Source organism: Artemia sp. Qi Xiang Cuo, chromosome 15 (assembly GCF_049724085.1).
Source record: "Artemia sp. Qi Xiang Cuo chromosome 15, ASM4972408v1, whole genome shotgun sequence".
Classification (NCBI taxonomy): domain Eukaryota; kingdom Metazoa; phylum Arthropoda; class Branchiopoda; order Anostraca; family Artemiidae; genus Artemia; species Artemia sp. Qi Xiang Cuo.
Window position 1 is genome coordinate 4,386,931 of NC_142808.1, and position 20,674 is coordinate 4,407,604.

Genomic DNA, 20,674 nt, shown 5'->3' on the forward strand with positions numbered 1-20,674 from the left:
AAACAAATTCCCCTGGCATGCTTGACCCTGACATTTGTTTCTTGGCTTCAAAACTATATTCAGGTTTTCCTTCATTCACAGCATTATTGGGAACCTGACCAGCTAACTACACTTCTAGGTCCTATACCTCTGTAAAGTTAAATTTACCTTGATTTTTTTTTATAATTTGGGTGTTTTGTGGTTTTGTTATATTCCTAATCTCTCCCCCTACTCCCAAAATAAATTCCTGAATATATGTAGCTTACAGATGTTTTTCGCTTGACTTTTGCCATTTGTATTTGTCATTTGAAAGTGTTGTTAAATTTGTCCTACATTTCTACCAACAATGTCAGTCTTTGTTCTAAATATCTAATCAGAATTTTACTACACATTTTTTTTTTTTATCATAGCTTTGGATTCCAGGCCGCCTCTACTTTCGATTAGTTCGTCATTTCAAACACTAATAGCTTGACATCATTGTAAACATGACATCATTGAAAACATGACATCATTTTTATACAATTCTTTGCCTCTGACTCAGACTATCTATCTTGGCTTTTTCTGCATTTAGCCATTGCTCTAACTTTTTACTTGGCCATCTTTCAGCTTGATTTTAATTCAGTAATCAATGGACCCGGGCTCGGCCTTCGGCCGAGAAATTAAAAAGAAAAAAGACCTCAAGTAGAAAGAAAAAAAATACAACTATGTCACATAAATAATGAATAAGAATTGAGAAAGTCGCATATTCGAATAACTTTTGACATCTGATTAAAGACAATTGTTGAAAGCCTTAAACGTGTCTTGTTAACTTGTATATGTATACGTATTAATGAAAAAATATTTTTAAATACTGCTTTGGTATACGTTTTTTGACGTCTCTCAAACAATCGAACACGGATTAGAGATCAATTATTTTGGAAAGTAGAGGACCACTTGTGTTTGTAGAGGGCCTTAATACCATAGAAAATAAAAAATCGTCAAAGGACTCTTCCCATTTCAAAAGAATTCATAAAATTTGGGACAGAAAAGAAGCTACTTTTGGTTACCCCTCCCACCTTCTCACAAAATGCTGTAATATCTCTTTTCCTCTCTGAATAGGTTAAAAAAGGCTAGCATAACATATTCTACCCTTCCCACACACACAACCTCAAACTTCAGGGATAATCTAATTTGTTATCGGGGTAGGGAGTTATGGGACTGGAGATATACTAACGGCTGGATCCATGTTTTCCATTACGGTGCGTGGAATAGCTTCTTGTTTTCTGGTCATTATTTTATTCTTTTAAGAGTTATTATTTTTTAGGCATTCTTTATTATTTTTTTAGACTTAAAAATTCTTTTTCTGAGCATAGGGGTTCAAGTTCTGCTGTCGCTGGTTATTGCGTTTTAACGTGGGCCAGTGGCGTGAGTCTGTAAGCTCAGCCAGAGTCAACCCAGCTCTAAATGGATACCTTGAGAAATCCGGGAAATTTAAACAAAAAGACTATGCTAAAGCACTTCCTTGCTTAATGGTCATGAAACGGAGATCAGCACCGCTGGTCGGGACTGTAAAAGCCAATGTTTTATTCTGTACTTTTATTTATTTATTCTTATTTTATTTAACGTATATGTACGCGCATGTTGCTTAACCAACTTTTCCATTTGATGCTTAAGTGATATTCTGTTAACTTAGTCTCACTTGTAAGTTTCTATAAGCCAACTTGTGTTCTAAGTTATCACTGTTTCTATTTTTAGTGCTCAAATTTGTTTTCAAACAAGGTGAAGACACAACCAGGAATGTTTACTATGCATCATCCGCAATGACCTATCTTCTTGCCATGATTACTAGTAATATGGCCCTGCAATGGGTAAATTATCCAACACAGGTATGAATAAAGAAAATACTGATAATTTTATATTATGAATTAAATTAAAGAAAAACGACTTTAGATTACCATGATTAGACTATCCTGGATACGACCCTGCATATTCTAGTAAAATTTGAACTTTGCTAGGAGTTATATCTCTTGTGAAAAAGAAGGGTTGAAGGTTCGTTTTGTAGACCTGAGTATTTGGTAAGATCATCTTGGTTTCAGAGACGGAAACACCAACCTGATACTGTGTCATTATTATTTTGGCTAGTCGTGGGAACTATGAGCATGTGGACTTTCAAAAAGGTGAAAAACAATACCTGAAGAAAAATTCATATTATTTAGTTAGACCTTTAAGAGTAAGTTGTGGGGGGGGGGGGATTTTGAACTAGCCAAAAAACACTATGTGTATACTTTTAATACCACCACTACAGTTACTGTAACTAATGACGCTAAGAGTATTAAGTTGAAACTTTTAGGAGTTCAAAATTTTCACCTTTTTAACGCACATTCTTGCCGACGCACGATCTTAGATATTCTGACTGCGATGGGTTTTTGTCCCTCAATTCATCTGCACATTTGAGTTGCTAACGATAAAAATAAGTTTCAATTAAATGAAAAAATTGTGCGCAAGTAGGCTGCGCATATACGCAATATCACAGGCAGCACCACTTTATAATAGCTACAAATATCACTGAAAATTTAAAGGAGCTAATTAAATTCAAAATTCAAGATTCTCGTGCCCATTTTAAGAGTACCAAGAGATTGGAGGGCAAGCACCCATTCTCTCACACAGAATTCCCGTGTGATAAATGATTAATCTTCAACCGTTGCAATTCCTTGTTTATATATCCCTTTATACCAGAGGATCCAAAATTTTTTTTTTCTCAAAAAGCACTTTCAAAATTCTGGTGGTTTCGGTGGATCCCCCCAGTACATTTCTACCATATTCCCGAAACTCGACAAAATAGCTAACTATGGAAATTTGTGTTGCGAGTCAGTTCCAACCACGAATTAACAATTTAAAAAAAAAAGTAAGAAGTGATTGGTTAATTAATTAATTGATCATGCTACTGTTTTGACATCTACGCATCAATTCTTTTTATTTATTCAGAAATCTACTATGTATTTGTTACACTAATTATTATCACTTTTATCATATTACGTTAATATATAATAAAGTCATAATATAATTGAAATTAAACATTACACTCGCTAACTTAAACGTAACAGTCGCTGGGCTTCTTAAAATATCATCAACCGACATTGATAGGTGAAGTCAAGCCAACATTTTATTTCTGTATTATCTAAACCAGATAAATTTTTGTAGACCCCCGCTTGTGAATTTTGAACCTAATTTTTTTTTTCTTCTCACATCATGGACCCGTAGAATCTGCCGGGGACCCCTGGCGTTCACCGGGACCATTTTGGGAATCAGTGCTTTACACATTTAGAGCAATATGAGTTTAGGTTTGGCTAAAATCTCTCATCTCACTATGTAAATATTACGTAACGTCGGTATTATGTAATCTTCGGTGTTATGTAATTCTTAAACAAATATTTTCGTGGTTTATAGAACATTACCATGATTATCTGTCATTAATTTATAGATTTTGTGAGTTAGAAATCAGGTAGAAACATTAAATTCATTTCATATACCTGATAATTAAAGCCTGAAATCAAGAAAATAAAGTATTTGTGAATTTTGTAAAAGTAAATGAACCTGATTAATTTGATGGTGGTGAAAAAATGGCTTTTGATTCCTCGAGGAGAAATGAATGAATTAGACCGTCAATTCTTTTTTTAGTAGTGTCTTATGACAAATGCGAGCTAGTCCTCCTCCTGCAGACCCGTGTATAGGTCTGACTGAATGAACTATTGCTCACTTAGATTAACGCAGGAGTAGACAGGACTTCTACTAACAAAAGATTGAACACCTACTCTCACATAGGGATAACTAATATTAGCATGCCAGAACTGCAACTCTTTTGTTCTTTTCTTTATTAAAGAAATTAGCCGTTTTCTTCACAGCGTAACCTTTTTTAGACCTATTTATATGTTGATTTTCTATTATCCTTGTTCTTATTTAATCATTATCGTTTTTCCAGGTGGTTGGCAAATCCTGCAAGCCAATACCAGTTATGATCCTTGGTTTCCTCTTTGGTCGAAAATCATACCCGATTCAGAAACTGATGTTTGTCCTCATCATAGTTATTGGAGTAGCTATGTTTATGTTCAAGGACAGTGAAGCAGCTAAGAATACAGAACCCGCTGGTTTAGGCATGGGGGAGCTAATGCTGGTAAGAGAAGTTTATCTCCCTAGTTCAATGCTGGTTACTATAAAAGGTGTGCAAAACAGATTGATTGTTCTTGTATTAATGAAAAAAACAGTATCTAAATTTTGCGCGTCATCATAATAATTTTTTAGCGGATTTTTAATGGAAAAATCCGAGGGATAAACTTTGTCATTGGAAAATGTTGTTATTTTTCATCGTCATTCTTTGTCATTGTCATTGGAAAATATCGGAAAAGATTGGAAAGCACTAACGAAGTAGATTTATAGTCTCATGTCTGTTAGTTCCGTTAGTAGTCTGTTAGTAGTGAGCTTCTGCGTTTTGAAAATACTGGAAAAATCCTAGTAATGTTCTGGATGATGGAGGTAACCCATCTTTTACTAGTATTTGAAAAATGCCAAACTTCGCCATAATTAAAAACGATAAATACACTATGAAGTCACTGATTACCAAGTTCTAGAGGCGTATATAAGAGGGGGGGGGGGTCTGCGAGCCCATATCTTCCTTCAGATAATTTTAAAGTGCATTGATTGTATTTCTATTCCCAGGGTCAAAATCAGAAGCTCATACCAACGTTAAAACTTGATTACAAAAAAAAAGAAAAAACGTGGTAAAATGTTGTGTTTTACTTTCTAGTAATTTTTAATATAAATGTTTATGTTAAAATAGGTGCAAATTTTTTCTACAAAGAGAAGTGTGACTTTAATGAGGTCCACCACACCTTTCTATATTTTTTATTTTCAAGTATAAAATAGTGATCAATTTCTACCGCAAATAATTTGATTTTTCAGTAGTGTATATTGTGACATTTCTATTCTTATTATTTGAAAAAAACTACGTTTTCTAACGAGTTAAAGAGGCTGAGTCATAAGTTCGAACCTTAAAACGTACAGGGTTTAGAAGGTACAGTACGGGGGTACCAAACCCCCCGCTTTTGCAGCCTTTAAATAAAAAAAAACAAGTTTTTTAAAATGAAAGTAAGGAGCGACATTAAAACTTAAAACGAACAGAAATTATTCCGTATATGAAAGGGGCTGTCCCCTCCTCAACGCCTCGCTCTTCACGCTAAAGTTTTTCATTGTTTAACAAAAATAGGGCTGTGAGAAAGTCAAACTTTAGCGTAAAGAGCGAGGCGTTGAGGAGGGGACAGCCCCTTTCATATACGGAATAATTTCTGTTCGTTTTAAGTGTTAATGTCGCTCCTTACTTTCATTTTAAAAAACTTGTTTTTTTTTATTTAAAGGCTGCAAAAGCGGGGGGTCTGGTATCCCCCGTACTGTACCTGCTAATTCCTGTACGTTTTAAGGTTCGAACTTGTGACTCAGCCTCTTTAACTCTTTAGAAAACGTAGTTTTTTTCAAATAATTTCTGCACGTTTTTGCGCAGTTTATTACTTATTATTGCTTGACTAACTGTTAGCTGATCGTGTCAGGAGTTAAAGTTGGGGGGCTGCCGCCCTCCAAACCCCCCGCTTTTGAAGATTCTTTTGTTAAGCCTTTTAATTCCTGAATACTCAAATCAAAGGCACAGTAAGATTTTCTTTTTTCAACTTTTCTTCGAGCATGCGGGTATACGGCATGTTATCAAAGCAGTGGAGACTTACCTGTAAGCTGAAGGCCGACTGTGATATCATTCTGGAGACGCCTGTAGAGCCGAAGGATTTAATAGATTGGATTTAAAAAAGAAACTGAGTTTCTTTTTTAAACTTTAAATTTAAGAGATACTACTTTAAATTCAATGTATAAAAAATTTACTCTGAAAGGAAATCGAACCCGGGTCTTCCGCATGACTGACAGCAATAGTGACCACTGTACCATCAGATACTATTGTTAAATAATTTTTAGTCTCTGCAATCTATTCTTGACGCAAGCAAATAGAAAGTAAGATTTTCGTTTTTCGAAAAAAAAACTTCTGGGAAAGAGCTGGAATCTTTCGAAGCTTGTAGTTTCGGTCTTTTCAGGTTAAGAGGACTATTTTTATCTAATTTAAAAATGACATGTTATGCTTTTAGGAATTTCAAAAATTAACATGGGCCCTTATAGGAAAACGAGGATTTTCGTAAATGTAAATTTGCGGGATACTTTTTTTAGTCTATAAATGTCAAAAGACTCTAACAAGTTAAATTCCGCTTTGAATGAGTTCTCTTTCACCCGGATCCGGGGCCAACTGTGGCCTGTTGGCCTGGCTAAAAAAATAAGGTGTTTTGTAAACGTAAACTAAGGGGATAATTTGTTCGGTCTGAAAATATAAGAAGGCTCTAACAGGTTGGATTCCGCTTCGAATGAGTCCTCATTCACCCGGATCCGTTCCAAACTGTGCCCTGTAGGCGTGGCTAAAAAAAATAACTTAATATTTGGTTTCGGAAAACAGGATAAGCTCCCAGGCCCTAGAAAAGCTTATCCTCTCAATTTAAGCCCGATCGGACAACTTTAAAGGGCGACTGTGGCGGGAAAATTTAACATTGGCTCTGTTAGGAAAACGAGGTTTTTCGTAAACGTCAATTAGAGAAATAATTTTTTCTCTCTGAAAAATCTGCCACTCCCTAACAGGTCGAATTTCGCTGCGAATGAGGCTTCATTCACCCGGATCCGTTGCCAACTGTGGCCTGTAGGCGTGTCAGATAAAAAAAAATACCTGATTAACATTAAGTGGCTATATTTGGTTTTTGGAAAACAGGAAGGAGTGATCGGATTGAGCTGAAATTTTGAGAATAAGCTCCCAGGCCCTAGGACAGCTTATCCTCTAAATTTCAGCCCGATCGGACAGAGTTGAACGGGGGCTGTGGTGGGAGGGTCGAAACTTCCGGCCCACTTTTCCCCATGAAGATAAAGTCGGAGGGGGGTGAAATTTTGCACGTTTCTTAGTTTGAGCTTAGGCTACAATATGCGATAACCGCCGTCTCTCTGCGACCGCTAGGACCGGAAATCGCTTAACATTGTGCTGGGTCGCTTCTTTAAAGAGGCACAAGTGTGCCTCCTTGATTGCCAATTATATAAATATTCTTCTTCCTTACCCCTAAATCTCTTGAAAGTTCTTGAGTTGGACGAAAGTTTCCAATTCATTTCCAGTTGCCACAGCCGAATGGTTTGGAAAGTCCCTTCCACCTTGAGGATATTCAAGAGATTTTGGAATTTTGTGACGTTTCTATTGACGTTTCTATTCTTATTGCCAATTATATAAAGAGTATTATTCCTTTCCCCAAAATCTCTTCAAAGTTTTCAGGATGGAAGGGAGTTTCATAGCCATTTTGCTGTGACAACAGCTTTGTGACATTTCTATTGACGTTTCCATTTTGTGACGTTTCTATTCTTATTACCAATTATATAAAGATTCTTCTTCCTTATCCCAAAATCTCTTCAAAGTTTTCAGGATGGAAGGGAGTTTCATAGCCATTTTGCTGTGACAACAGCTTTGTGACATTTCTATAGACGTTTCCATTTTGTGACGTTTCCATTCTTATTACCAATTATATAAAGATTTTTCTTCCTTATCCCAAAATCTCTTGAAAGTCCTCAAGCTGGAAGGGAGTTTCCTAGCTACTTTGCTGTGACAACTGTTTTCAATCAATCAATCAATTTATTTCATGCGCTGTAATATTATTAAAAATAGCAGTGGCCTTGTCAACAAATATCAACATCAAATTAAAGCACTAAAACAACTAACTATGTACAATTATTAGAAGATTCGACAAAATATGGTACAAATGAAGATAAGTAGCGCATATCTTCATGAATTTATCTCTGGAGACTCTCCTCGTATAACTTTAAACTTGGCCGAGGATGATGCGGCGAGCCCGTTTTGCATCTTCTGTATTTGCTTGTTTTGTGATGTTTCAATTTTGTGGCGTTTCTATTCTTATAATCAATTATATAAAAATTCAGCTTCCTTAGACCCAAAATCTCTTGAAACTCAATAAGGTGGAAGGGAGTTTCCTAGCCATTTTGCTGTGACAATTGCTTTCTGACGTTTCTATTTTGTGACATTTCTGTTCTTATTACCAATTATACAAGATTCTTCTTGCTTATCCCAAAATCTTTTGAAAGTCCTTAAGGTGGAAGGGAGTTTCCTTACCATTTTGCTGGACAACTGTTTTGTGACGTTTCTATTCTTGTTACCAATTATATAAAGATTCAGTTTCTTTACCCCAAAATATATTCAAAGTCTTCAAGATGGAAGGGAGTTTCCTAGCCATTTTGCTGTGACAACAGTTTTGTGATGTTTTCATTGACGTTTCTATTTTGTGACGTTTCTATTCTTATTACCAATTATATAAAGATGCTTCTTCCTTACCCCAAAATCTCTTGAAAGTCCTTAAGATGAAAGTGTGTTTCCTAACCATTTTGCTGTGACAACTGTTTTGTGACGTTTCTATTTCTACTACCAATTTTATAAAGATTTTTCTTCCTTTCCTAAAAATCTCATGAAACTCCTCTCGATGGAAGGGAGTTTCCTAGCCGTTTTTCTGTGACAACTGTTTTATGACGTTTCTATGTTGTAACGTTTCTATTTTTATTGCCTATTATATAAAGATTCTTCTTCCTTACCCCAAAATCTCTTGAAAGTCCTCAAGGTGGAAGGGAGTTTCCTAGCCATTTTCCTTTGACATCTGTTAATTATTAGCCCATTCATAAACATTTATTTAAACATTTAACGTGGAGATGTAGAGCCTGGATAATTTCTTCTGCAGATAATTCAGTGTCACTCATTTTGTATGTGAACTGTTGAGAAACGCTGTAGCACTGCCGCTTGGACAAAATAGCCAGGATAGGCATGGTTGCAGCAGTGAAAGTGCCGTACGAAGAAAATATGCAATTTGTGAAATTTGACATTTATCTAGATTCAGGGGAACACCAGGAATTTTTATTTACTAAAATTAAATGGTAGAAGTTTCATATAAGAGCCAAAAACCTCAAACATGATATCCAAAAAAAAAAAGAAGCTATTGATTCTGCTCTGTTGAAAACTCTTAACCGGAGATTTAGAATCGTTAAAAACACTGTCTGCTCAAATTTTATGCTGTGTTTAATGAACGATGCATACTCAGATATAATACTGTGTAGCACTAGCATATGATCTGAAGGAGATTCTCTGTAGAGATACTTTACATCTCCCAAATATTAGAACTTCTTTACACCCCAATGGGGCTTTCCGAACTGAATTTTCCTCAGAGTATTTCATATTTCAAGGAAGTTTGGCACAAAAGAACTTGCACACCTCTTTGGTACAAAAGAACTTGCTGCAAGACAATTTGACAATTTAGGCTAGACCCATCTAAGATAGCCCAGTTATGCTCACTTTCGTCAGTGCTGCGAAAGATTAATTATTGCTGAAACTAGGTGATAGAGGAAGAAAAATGTTCAAATTTGTGTATAGTCATAATGACAACTATAGTTATGTTAATGGGTCTACCAGTGATGAGTCTGGTATGATATTTTCTCTCTCTTGGAGAATGCTCAGCAAATGATGAACTTTTATTATTATTATTATTTATTTTTGACCCACACTATACAAAGGTATAATATGTGGAGTAGCACGAAGAAAAATACAACGCAAATCAATATAGAAATCAAAGGAAACCGGTTACAGAGTAACACATAGAATATAATAGACACTAAAACGAAACAGAAAAAACATAAGAGGAGGGGAAAAAAGAAGAGAAAAAACTCAAAACTTATAGAATCTAATAAAGCAGTAACATACAGAAATATGGACGCAAGCTGCCTTTATTCTTGTCATTATTTGATTTTTACTCACTTTTTCCAATACTAAAAAATGTGGCAGCCTTTTATTAATTAGCAGACTTTGAATGCAAAATTACTTATGATGGATGATTTGGGCCAATTCGGGGGTGGGGGGGGGTAATGATGCATCTAATAATTAGGAAACCGTGAAGATATTGATGGAACTGGCAAAATCTGCTGGAAAAAGTTGTGATTTTTACCTTGAGTTGCAAAAAGCCTTGAATGAATAAGGGTGAAAGAGTGGCAGGATTTGGAGCAAAAGTTCAATAGCTTATGTAAACTTGTTGTAAAATTTAGTTCTTTGTTGGATGGAAGTAGGTATTTTGGGTTTGTTGGTAAATGGAATGAATTATTAGTTGGAACGGTTGTTCCGATCAGGAGCTGTTCAAGTGCAGGATACCCCCCCCCCTTTTATTTCTTTTCTTCTCTTAGCGTTTTTTAATTTTAGTCCTTATTTAACGGTATTATGTATGTTTAAGGGGTTGATACGCCCCAGCAAGCGAGAGCTTTTTTTTAGTAACCCCGTATTTAATATAAAAGAAAAGACCTGCAAAAAAGCTGTCTATTCCAAGGGACTGGCTTTCAACGAGTTTCCAAAGGGAACCCGAAAACCAACTGAAGAATGACATTAAAAAGAAGAACATGGTTGAGATACAAGTGGGAAAGGTCGTGATACGCCAACCTTGTCAATGCTCACTAAATTAAAAAGGTAGCAGTCGCTCTCGAATCCGTTTGAAAGCAGATAGAGTCTAAGAAACAGTTGCTGATTTTCAAAGTCTAAGAGCAGTTGATTTTCTACTTGTTGATATTGCTTTGATGTTTTCTTTGTATTTGGTACAGTATATTCGGAAGTAAAAAGTTAAAACGTGAATAAAACATAAAGAAAGAAATTCTAGAAGAACTAGAATAGCTCATGAAAGTACACTTCTTATATAACGTTTTTCAGGTGGTCACTTTCTTAGTCATTACAGAGATTCTGATAATGGAAAGATTTGTGTAAATCATCATCCCGGTTTTTTTAAGAATAGTGAAAAAATTCTGCTCATTTGTTTTCTCCTTCAGACAAGACTTAATTTTTAGTTTTATTATTATGTATATATATGTTTATAATTACTTAATATATTTAATATATATTTATAATTACTAATTTTATTATTATTATGCCTCATTCTTTCCCATGGTCCTCTGAAACTCAACTTTGGGTCTAAAAAGGGAGTTTTTTTTTCGAATAAGAATAGGGCCTTATGTCCCTTTTTTCGGGACCTAAAAAACCAGACAGGATGATTACAGTCCCTCGCCTTGAACGACCAAAAAAATCACTTTTTTGCCTGGGTAGCACTGATATATTTCTTTTTTTTTGCAATGCTAGCAGGCTTACACAATATCGTAGAGACGTTTTCAATGGCTCATTTAAAAGTTACCAATCATATCTACGTGATTCTTATAAATATGTTTAGATAACGCCATCAGCGAGAACCATATGGTACCAAAAGCGGGACTTTTTCTTGCCACTTCTTAATAGGAAAGAAGGGGAAGCATAAAAAGGTACTAATATAATATCTATCATCGAAAAGATTTAACCACAGGTTTACGCTTCCATGTTATATACTACCCCTCGCACAGTCTTATTAAGTTCCATAAATCATCTGCTGGCTAGGAGAATTAGCAGGCGATTTCAGTATCGTAGTAAGATGTTTAATGGCTTTTATTTAATAGCTCCTGATCATATGTATTGATAACCTTCTTTATCAATAATACGAGGGCAATTTAGAAACTAACCTCCGATTGGTCACAGTGCGTGTAGTGGGGGGAGTAGCGCGACACCTGTGCATTCACGCACTCAGCAGGTCAGTCGGCATCAAGCCGTAGTTGAGTGAACATTGTACCTGCACTAGTTTAGTTATTGTGGTAGTTTGAAATGTGTGCTGCAATAGAAAATCCCGCCAAATGTGAAGTGCGTGCTGTTATAAGGTTTTTTACAGCCAAAGGATACTCTGCAGCAGCTATTCATCGTGAGCTTTGTGCCGTGTACGGACCAAAAGTTATGAGTGAAGGAGTTGTCAGTGAATGGGTACGTTTATTTAAAAGTGGACGAGAAAACGTTCATGATGAAGAGAGGAGTGGTAGACAATCCTTGGTAACTGACGAACTCGTTCAGACAGTTGATGCAAAAGTTCGTGAAAATCGACGTTTCACAATGGCGGAGTTGTCTACTGATTTTCCACAGATTTCTAAGACTCTTGACGTGGACGACCATTAATCAAGACGTGTACTGTGAAACACTAAAAACATTACGACGGGCTATACAGAACAAACGCCGTGGTATGCTGACTTCTGGTATCGTTTTTTTCCACGATAACGCCCGTCCTCACTCTGCTCTCAGAACAACAGCCCTTCTTGAGTCCTTCAAGTGGGACGTTTTCAACCATCCACCTTACAGCCCAGATCTGGCGCCAAGCGATTATCACCTCTTCATGCACATGAAGAAATGGCTCGGGTCCCAGCGGTTTGATGACAACGAAGAGCTCAAAGATGCGGTCACAGGCTGGCTCAAGGCACAAGCAGGTGATTTTTATGCAGAATCAATTTCAAAGCTTGTGAAAAGATACGATAAGTTCCTCAATCGTTATGGAGACTATGTCGAAAAATAGGGCAAAGATGTAGTTGTAAGATGTATATATTAAAATATTTTTACTTAACTTGGTGTATTTTTTTCAATCAACCGGAGGTTAGTTTCTGAATTGCCCTCGTACTTTATCAATATCAATTATTAAGATAAATTTTGATAATTGTAAAGTTGAACGTGACCTGGATTACACCTGGGTTACACACTCCTAGGGCTAAGATTTATTGAGAAGGTGCAATGTAAACAATTTATGTAGTGCTCTGCCGCTAACTTCTAAAAAGGGTTTACTAGCATGAAGTTTGTTACAGGTTTTTGTTTTGGTATTTTTTTTCTACCAATACTATACATATACTTTTATAATAGATTATTTCACTGACGATGGATGGCCTTACTGGTGCTGTTCAAGAAAGAATGAAGTCAGAGCACCAGACAAGATCTGGTCACATGATGAGTAACATGAATCTCTGGTCCGTCGGCTACCTGGCTGTTGGTAAGTAATAAGAAGACATGCTCCCTACTATAATATACCCATCAACTGCATTGCAATTATATTTCTGTTTATTTCACAATAATTCTGTCAATTAAAATGCCCTTATAAAAATCTTTTTTTCATTCCAATTCAATTTTTCCTTTCATTTCCGAAATTTTCTGCTAATTACCTAAGTTAGCGGTCGGTGAATTTCAAGAATCTATAAATATACGCCCATCTTCTTCATCTTCTTCTTCATTTTCCTCATTTTTAAATATCCTCTATCTTAACTTCAACAATGCCCAATTTCTGAGACAATCCTAGAAATTATTTTTGAAAATATCGAGCTAAGCATTGGAAAAAAAATGGGAAAACGTATTAAAAAGGTCATCAATGCCTACCATACCTTTGAAATTCAAAGATATGGAATAGATAAATCGTTGGAAGAAAAAGAAATGTTTGTTCCACCACTTGAGCAATTAAAAGGAACAAACGTTCGGCGATATGTCTTTCATAATGACAAAATACAAGCCAAGGCAGAAGAAGAAGCTTTTGTCCCACCACCTGAACAATAAAAAGAAACAAAGGTGGTCGTCAATGCCTTCCCTACCTTTGAAAATCAAAAACCTGGACTAGATAAACCGTTGGAAGAAAAAGAAGTTTTTGTCCCGCCACCTGAACAATTAAAAGAAACAAGGGTTCGGTGATATTTTTTTCATAATGACAAAATGCAAGCCAAGGCAATAAAAGAAGTTTTCGTCCCGTCACCTGAACAATTAAAAGAAACAAAGGTGGTTGTCAATGCCTTCCTTACCTTTTAAAATCAGAAACCTGGACTAGTTAAATCGTTGGAAGAAAAAGAAGTTTTTTGTCCCACCACCTGAACAATTAAAAGAAACAAGGGTTCGATGAATTTTTTTTTATAATGACAAAAGACAAGCCAAGGCAAACGTTAACGGTCCAGTAAAAAAAAGTGTAATTTTACAAAGGAACCACTTCTAATTTAAGGTCCGTTTGAACGTCATGACATCAATAAAAGGCTCAAATTGTCTGTGTTTTGAAGACAAGCGACAGTGGTAATCTATTATTAGAAGCCTGCCGAGTGCCGGGGCTCAGCGGCAAAGCCGCCAGGCTCCCAGTATTTTAATATTATTTGTATATTTAGTACATATTTAGTATATTTATTACATATTTAGTATGTTTATAACTGTATTTAGTATATTTAATAAGGCCTCTATCAAAAGCGTTTTCCCAATGTGCCAGTGTTTTACGTAAATACAAAAAACAGCATGCTCCGATTAAAATTAATCTTAAGTCCATATTGCATTTGGTTTATATTGCTACTACTACACACTCTATGTATTATATACATTACTATATAATACTCTATATTTTACTATATCCCAAACTCTATATATTACTGTATATACGGCTAAAAGTAGCTCTATACGATTTCTATAAAAAAAACTTTTGCACATGTTTCTCTTCTTTCTTTAGTGTCAATGCTTCTAGCTTTTACTTGCTAACACTGTCGTTTCAGATATCCTGAGTTTTGACTCTATGTGGACCTTTTCGTTTGTCGTTGCGTTCCGAGAAAATCACTTCGTACTTTTGCTATCCAACTTTTTACATATTCCTTTTAACCCCGGTTGTTACTGATAATACTCCCGAAGTAAAGATACATCTTAATCACCAACTCTCTTTAATTACCTACATTGCACTTTGGATAACCGCCTCAACTTGAAATTTAATTATTATTTCCACACTTTAGCTTATTTTAAAGGATGTTTTCAGCTGAATTGCTCCAGCTATTGAGGATTGCTGACTCTAATAAAGCAAAACAACAGACAAATGAGGTGTTTTTTAGTATGAACTACTAAGAGGGAGAAATGGGGGGGGGGGGGGAATAATCCAACCTGATCTGTAAATTGTGTTAATTCAGTCTAGGATCAAATTTAATTTAGTTTTTTCTTTATGTTACCAGATTCTAGGCATTTCATGTCCTCAATAAACAATAATACTCGCTTGTTTGTCTTTTAGCTCTTCTATTGACGGGTGAAATTGTAGATTTTGCTGAATTGGTTGCCAAGTATCCATATGTTCTTTGGGACATGCTTGTCTTTTCTATTGCCAGCGCTTTTTGACAGGTGAAACTTTATTTATTTCTTGTAACTAGAAAGTCGTATTGTAATAGTACTTGTTGCTATGGAAACAGATGCACACGGAGAGTAGAAATAAAATTAGGAGATAAAACATAATTTAGAGGAAAATAAAGCCAATATTGTCATTGAAAATATTCTACTTCTATTAGCCAAATTACGATTTGTAAGAAGGGTCGTGTACATTTTCAGATGAAGGAAAATAAAGCCAATATTCTCACCGAAAATAGTAGATTTTGGTGAATTGGTTGCCAAGTATCCATATGTTCTTTGGGACATGCTTGTCTTTTCTATTGCCCGCGCTTTTTGACAGGTGAAACTTTATTTATTTCTTGTAACTAGAAAGTCGTATTGTAATAGTACTTGTTGCTATGGAAACAGATGCACACGGAGAGTAGAAATAAAATTAGGAGGTAAAACATAATTTAGAGGAAAATAAAGCCAATATTGTCATTGAAAATGTTCTTCTTCTATTAGCCAAATTAGGATTTCTAAGGATGGCCGTGTACATTTACAGAAGAAGGAAAAAAACGCAAATATCCAAACCGAAAATATTCTACTTCCGTTAGCCAAATTACGATTTGTAAGGATGGCCGTGTACATTTACCGAAGAAGTGTTTATAATTTTTGAATTTAAAACAGGCTAATAAAGTTTCATCTTTTGCCTCAAGTGTAAATTAATTTTGTCGCAGAGCTTTAATTTGGCTCATTTACTTACTGAGCGGCATTCAACGTCCCGAGGATCGCTTATCTGGCTAGCCCTAGCATATCTGGATACAATCTATAACTGGTAACAGCAAATGCTGGTCCAAATATGTATTATCTGATAAAGTTTGGATTACTTAGAATAATAGGATTATCATGCATACTTTAATATGCACAGTACAGTAGAGCCATACCCAGAAATAAAATAACCCAAAGTTAGTCATCCCTCTTTGTCCCATCTAATTCTGAACTGCTGGCCGTAAGTTATCCTGGTACAAATACATATGCTGTTTGTACTTATACATATATGTATATGTACATATACATATACATGCTGTTTCAGCGCAGTGTTCCTCCTAAATTTTGTCGTTTTTATGTTTTGAAACCCCGATGATAACAAATTCGGAAATGCAATATTTTAGTGTCCGAATTTATACAAATACAACGTAATAGCGCTTTTGATTTACCTGTTTCTTTTTGATTTTAAAATAATCTGGGTTAGGTTCTTATAAAGAACGCTAGCTAATTAAAAAAAGAATATATCTACCAATATATATGTTTGCCCGAACGTTGTTTTTTTTAATCTTTGACCTAGCTCAAAGCAAAAGTAAAATAAAGAATTGTATAAAAAATAAAATTTACTTATATTTTTACTTTGATTTTTGTAAAAATATTATGCTTTAGTCGGGTAACGCTAGATTATGTTTTTATGGTCTCTAAGATAAACTTGAGTATCCTCTTGTCAATTCCCCTTACTCTTTGGGTGGTTTCAAAGAACAAACTTAAAAATTAATCTAAAATTAAAAACTAAATATTATTTAAAATGTGCTGTGAACCAAACCATCAATTCGTATTGCTATTTTTTTTTCTAGTTCTTCATATTTCTGATGGTAACCGAATATGGTCCATTGCCTTGTTCAATTGTTACAACGACGAGGAAGTTCTTCACTGTATTAGCATCTGTTCTTTTCTTTGGAAATTCACTTCTCAACCGCCAATGGGTTGGAACCATTCTAGTGTTTACAGGTAAAACATTATTTATGTTCTGTTACATATATGTACGGAACGGGTGGGGGAGGTTTGACGAAAGGGCCACGCCCATTTAAGTTACGCATCAGGGCCCTATCCCGCTACAACAAACTCTTTAAAGTTCTGACAGTTCGTACACGTTTCACTTTAGTATATAAATACAGTAGCATTGCTTTTCTTCCAAAAGGGAAAATCTTTTATTGGAAAACTAAACATTTAAAACGATAGGTCAGAGTATCTGAGCTTTTGCAGTCACTTCAGGAGGGATGGGCTAGGTGCCCTCCCACTCTTTTCTGTCACGTATGTGTCTCGTTAAGCCACAAATTTTCCTCCCAGTTTATTGAAGAATACGTTTATTTTGTTATAAATTATATTTAGAATAAAATCTATTTAGTTTAATAAGTTTATGGCATATTCTGAATGGAACGCAATAATACCACGCTTTTACCTTATATGTAGAAAATTTCAATCATACGGGGTTTTTCGTTGCTTCCACATTAATTCATTTTTTGTCCACCTTTTTTTAAATATATTTTTAAAATAAATTTAAAAAATATATATATTAAATATACTTTTTTTAATATATATATATTTTTTTTAAATATATATTTTGCACGTACTCGTTTTTCAAATATTTTGGGAAACTAATCAAATTAATTTTGATTAGAAAAAAAAGTTGAACCATAATATATGGTCCAACTGAATATATAACAAAATGCTTTTTCAAAATTATAATATCTTTGAATCAGATATATGTGAATCTTCGTTGACAATGAAATAGATGGCGTTTGATATTGAAAATGTTTAAAATAAGAGAACGTGAAAAATTATCGTTGGATAACTCTATTGTGTCTAATAAAGCAAAATTATTGCGGGAAAATAAGGATGAAAGTAAAAGCGACCCAGAAAATCCGTTCAATGTAAATTTTCTGCATATAATAAAGTGAGACTTTTGTTTCGTTCAGAAAATGCCATAGACAAGAATGTTGTCACTTATTTTATTTTCTTCTTAAGAGAATTACGCCCTTGAGTTTTTCATTCCTTTAGGGCACAATTTAATAACGTTTCTATTCACGGGCTTTATCCTACGTCCTTGAATCATCCCTTTAGGAACAATCTAATAATGTTTCCATTTAACGGCTTCATCTTACTTCCTTGAAATAAGATATTTATTTCAAAGAATCACTATCACAAGACCCGAAGGGCCGAATTTGAATTTCGGAGTCAAAGAAGAATGCGAAAACGAAAATGAAAAAAGAAGAAGCGGAATGAACAATCATTCGTCAGTCAATAATTTAACTGAAAAATATCCATTAAAAAGTTAAAAAGATATTCGTCTAGGACATAATCTAATAACGTTTCTATTTAAGTGCTTCATCTTACGTCCTTGAGATAAGATAAGATATTTATTTCAAAGAATCACTATCACAAGCCCCGAAGGGCTGAAGTCGAATTTCGGAGTCAAAGAAGAATGCGAAACGAAAAAAAGAAAAAGCAGAATGAATAATCATTCGTCAGTCAATAATTTAACTGAAAAATGTTGATTAAAAAGTTAAAAAGATATTCGTCTAGGACGTAATCTAATAACGCTTCTATTCAAAGGTTTCTTCTTACGCCCTTGAGTCATCCCTTTAAGGCATAATCTAATTACGTTTCTATTTTATTTTCTTGATTTTAACAAGTTCCTTTTTTCTTATAGGCTTGACGTTGGATAGTATTTATGGTAAATCGAGCGTGAAGAAACCTGAATGACATGCTTATAGCCTAGTCTAATTTATCCTAAGAATTTTTCACTAGTCTATTCAACTGGAATGTTATATTGATAAATTAAGATTATTGCTATATTTATATATATATTTTTGCTTTATATGTACTTCTTTGTGACATTGCTTGTATTATGACTTATTGGTTGCAAGCTGGACTTGGCTCTGAATGTTTTTCAGTAAGGCCTGTCGAAACCTATAAGTATCGTCAGGCCCAAACGAAAAGGGCTTGTATCACATTTCATAATTTTGCAAGAAAGTGAAACTAGCGTTTCTAGGCTCCCCGCGAGGGTAGCCTATTCTTTTAAAATTGGATGAGTCAACGAAAATTTCTGTGTTTAGTTGAAAGAGGCACTAGAATATTTTTCCTTCAATTGCATTAGGTCATGCACCTCATTTAGGTAGTGCACCTCTAGATGTTGAAATCAGTCACCTGTAGGAGCTAGATCATTTTGGAAAGTTTAATTTTCCTAATCATGTAAAATAACTATCAGATACTCCCTTTTGTTTTGGGCTTTATGACGTATAACTGTTTTGTAATTCATATTTCGCCTCCTTTTTTAAAGTGTATTTTCTCCTTTTTTCTCTTGGTTTTGTATTTAAAATCAGGTATGAACACCTTGTCATTTATATTTCTTTAACTGAGAAAAGAATGCGTAATTTTCAAAATTTATTGATGTGAAAGGTTTTTTTGCTATATTTTTATTCATTGATTATCTCGGAAATTTGAAAAGTTTGGCTTTTGGGAAAGATTAAGCTTTGTTGATTAAGCTTTGAAAGATTAAGCTTTGAGTTAAACTCTTTTTTTTAGTTATTATGATTATGGAACTTGGGTATCTATCTATTTTGATCGAAGTCTATAATGCACAAAGTGGATGAAATTTTAAAGAAAAAATATTTGCTGGTTGCACCTTTTTTTTCTCATGTATTAAGTTCGTTTCTGAGTCTTTTTATTTTAATCATTATAAACACAGTTGTGGAACTTGGATATCTATCTATGTTGATATAAGTCTATAAAGTACAAAGTGGATGAAATTTTAAAGTAAAATTATTTGCTCATTTGAACTTATTATTGCTTAAATAAAATCCAAAATAAAAATTTATTGAATTAGATTTATTATTATACGACCAGTTGGCCGCTGCTTTATTTATTTTCAATTATTTTTTTTTTGCAAATGGCTGCAAATTTGGCAGTCTCGCTTTATTTTCACTAGTTCTCTTTTTTTTCCAATAGCAATCACTTCACAAATTTGATTTCTGTGCGCCTAGGTTTGGTTTTCTCTAGTTGACATTGCTTGATCATTTTTGTAATTTTGGATATCCACTATAAATGGAAACACCTTTTGTAACTGCTTTGGCCGTATTATTCCTAGATTAGTTCTTCTGTAACCTTTTCAATATACTCATGACTTTATATTGTTTCCGGATACTTTCTACGCAGCAATGCCGCGTTTAATTTACCTTAAAAAAAATCTACAAAATTTTTTAGCAACACAATCCAAATGAAGCAACGGCAAAAAATATTTGGTATAACAAGGGCGGATCCAGGATTTTTTTTTCGGGGGGGGGGGGGTTTACTAATTTTTGACTTTTTCGGAGGGGGATTTTTTGACGCAGTTTTCGACTAATTTTTGACTCGGTCAAAAATTTCGGGGGGGGGGTTCAAACCGAGTAAACCCCCCCCCCCCTGGATACGGCCTTGTGGTATAAGCCAAGAGTCTTACCAATGCATAAGAAAATATGTTGAGAAAACGACTCTTACTTCATCTTCTTTCCTTGTTTTTCCAGTTTTTCTATAATATTTTAAATATTTGTGTCTATTCTCTAAGTCTTGAGAATCGTTTATAAGCAAACGCCTAACCGCCATCTAACTAATCTAACCTAACTTATCCTAATTTATCATTATTAGTTTATCAATATGTTTTTGTGAGGAATTATTAGATGGCACTGGTGGTGCTTAATTACATATATAGATTATTTGAAAACGGAAAAATGCAGTTGAATCCATGGTCATTTTTTAGAATTTTGTTTGAAAAAATTGTACAACAGTGAAAAAGTG

General features: G+C 34.6%; 1 protein-coding gene across 1 annotated transcript in view; it reads left to right on the forward strand.

Annotated features, from left to right (window-relative positions):
- Positions 1–20,165, forward strand: part of meigo (Solute carrier family 35 member B1 homolog meigo) — a 36,225-nt gene extending 16,060 nt beyond the window's left edge. Inside the window, exons 3-8 of the mRNA XM_089101887.1 lie at positions 1,714–1,844; positions 3,938–4,129; positions 12,854–12,980; positions 15,000–15,106; positions 16,696–16,849; positions 18,552–20,165. Of these exons, the coding sequence (XP_088958013.1) occupies positions 1,714–1,844; positions 3,938–4,129; positions 12,854–12,980; positions 15,000–15,103 (554 nt within the window). The 3' untranslated portion in view covers positions 15,104–15,106; positions 16,696–16,849; positions 18,552–20,165. The remainder of the gene's footprint in view (positions 1–1,713; positions 1,845–3,937; positions 4,130–12,853; positions 12,981–14,999; positions 15,107–16,695; positions 16,850–18,551) is intronic.
- The last annotated feature ends 509 nt before the right edge of the window (positions 20,166–20,674 follow it).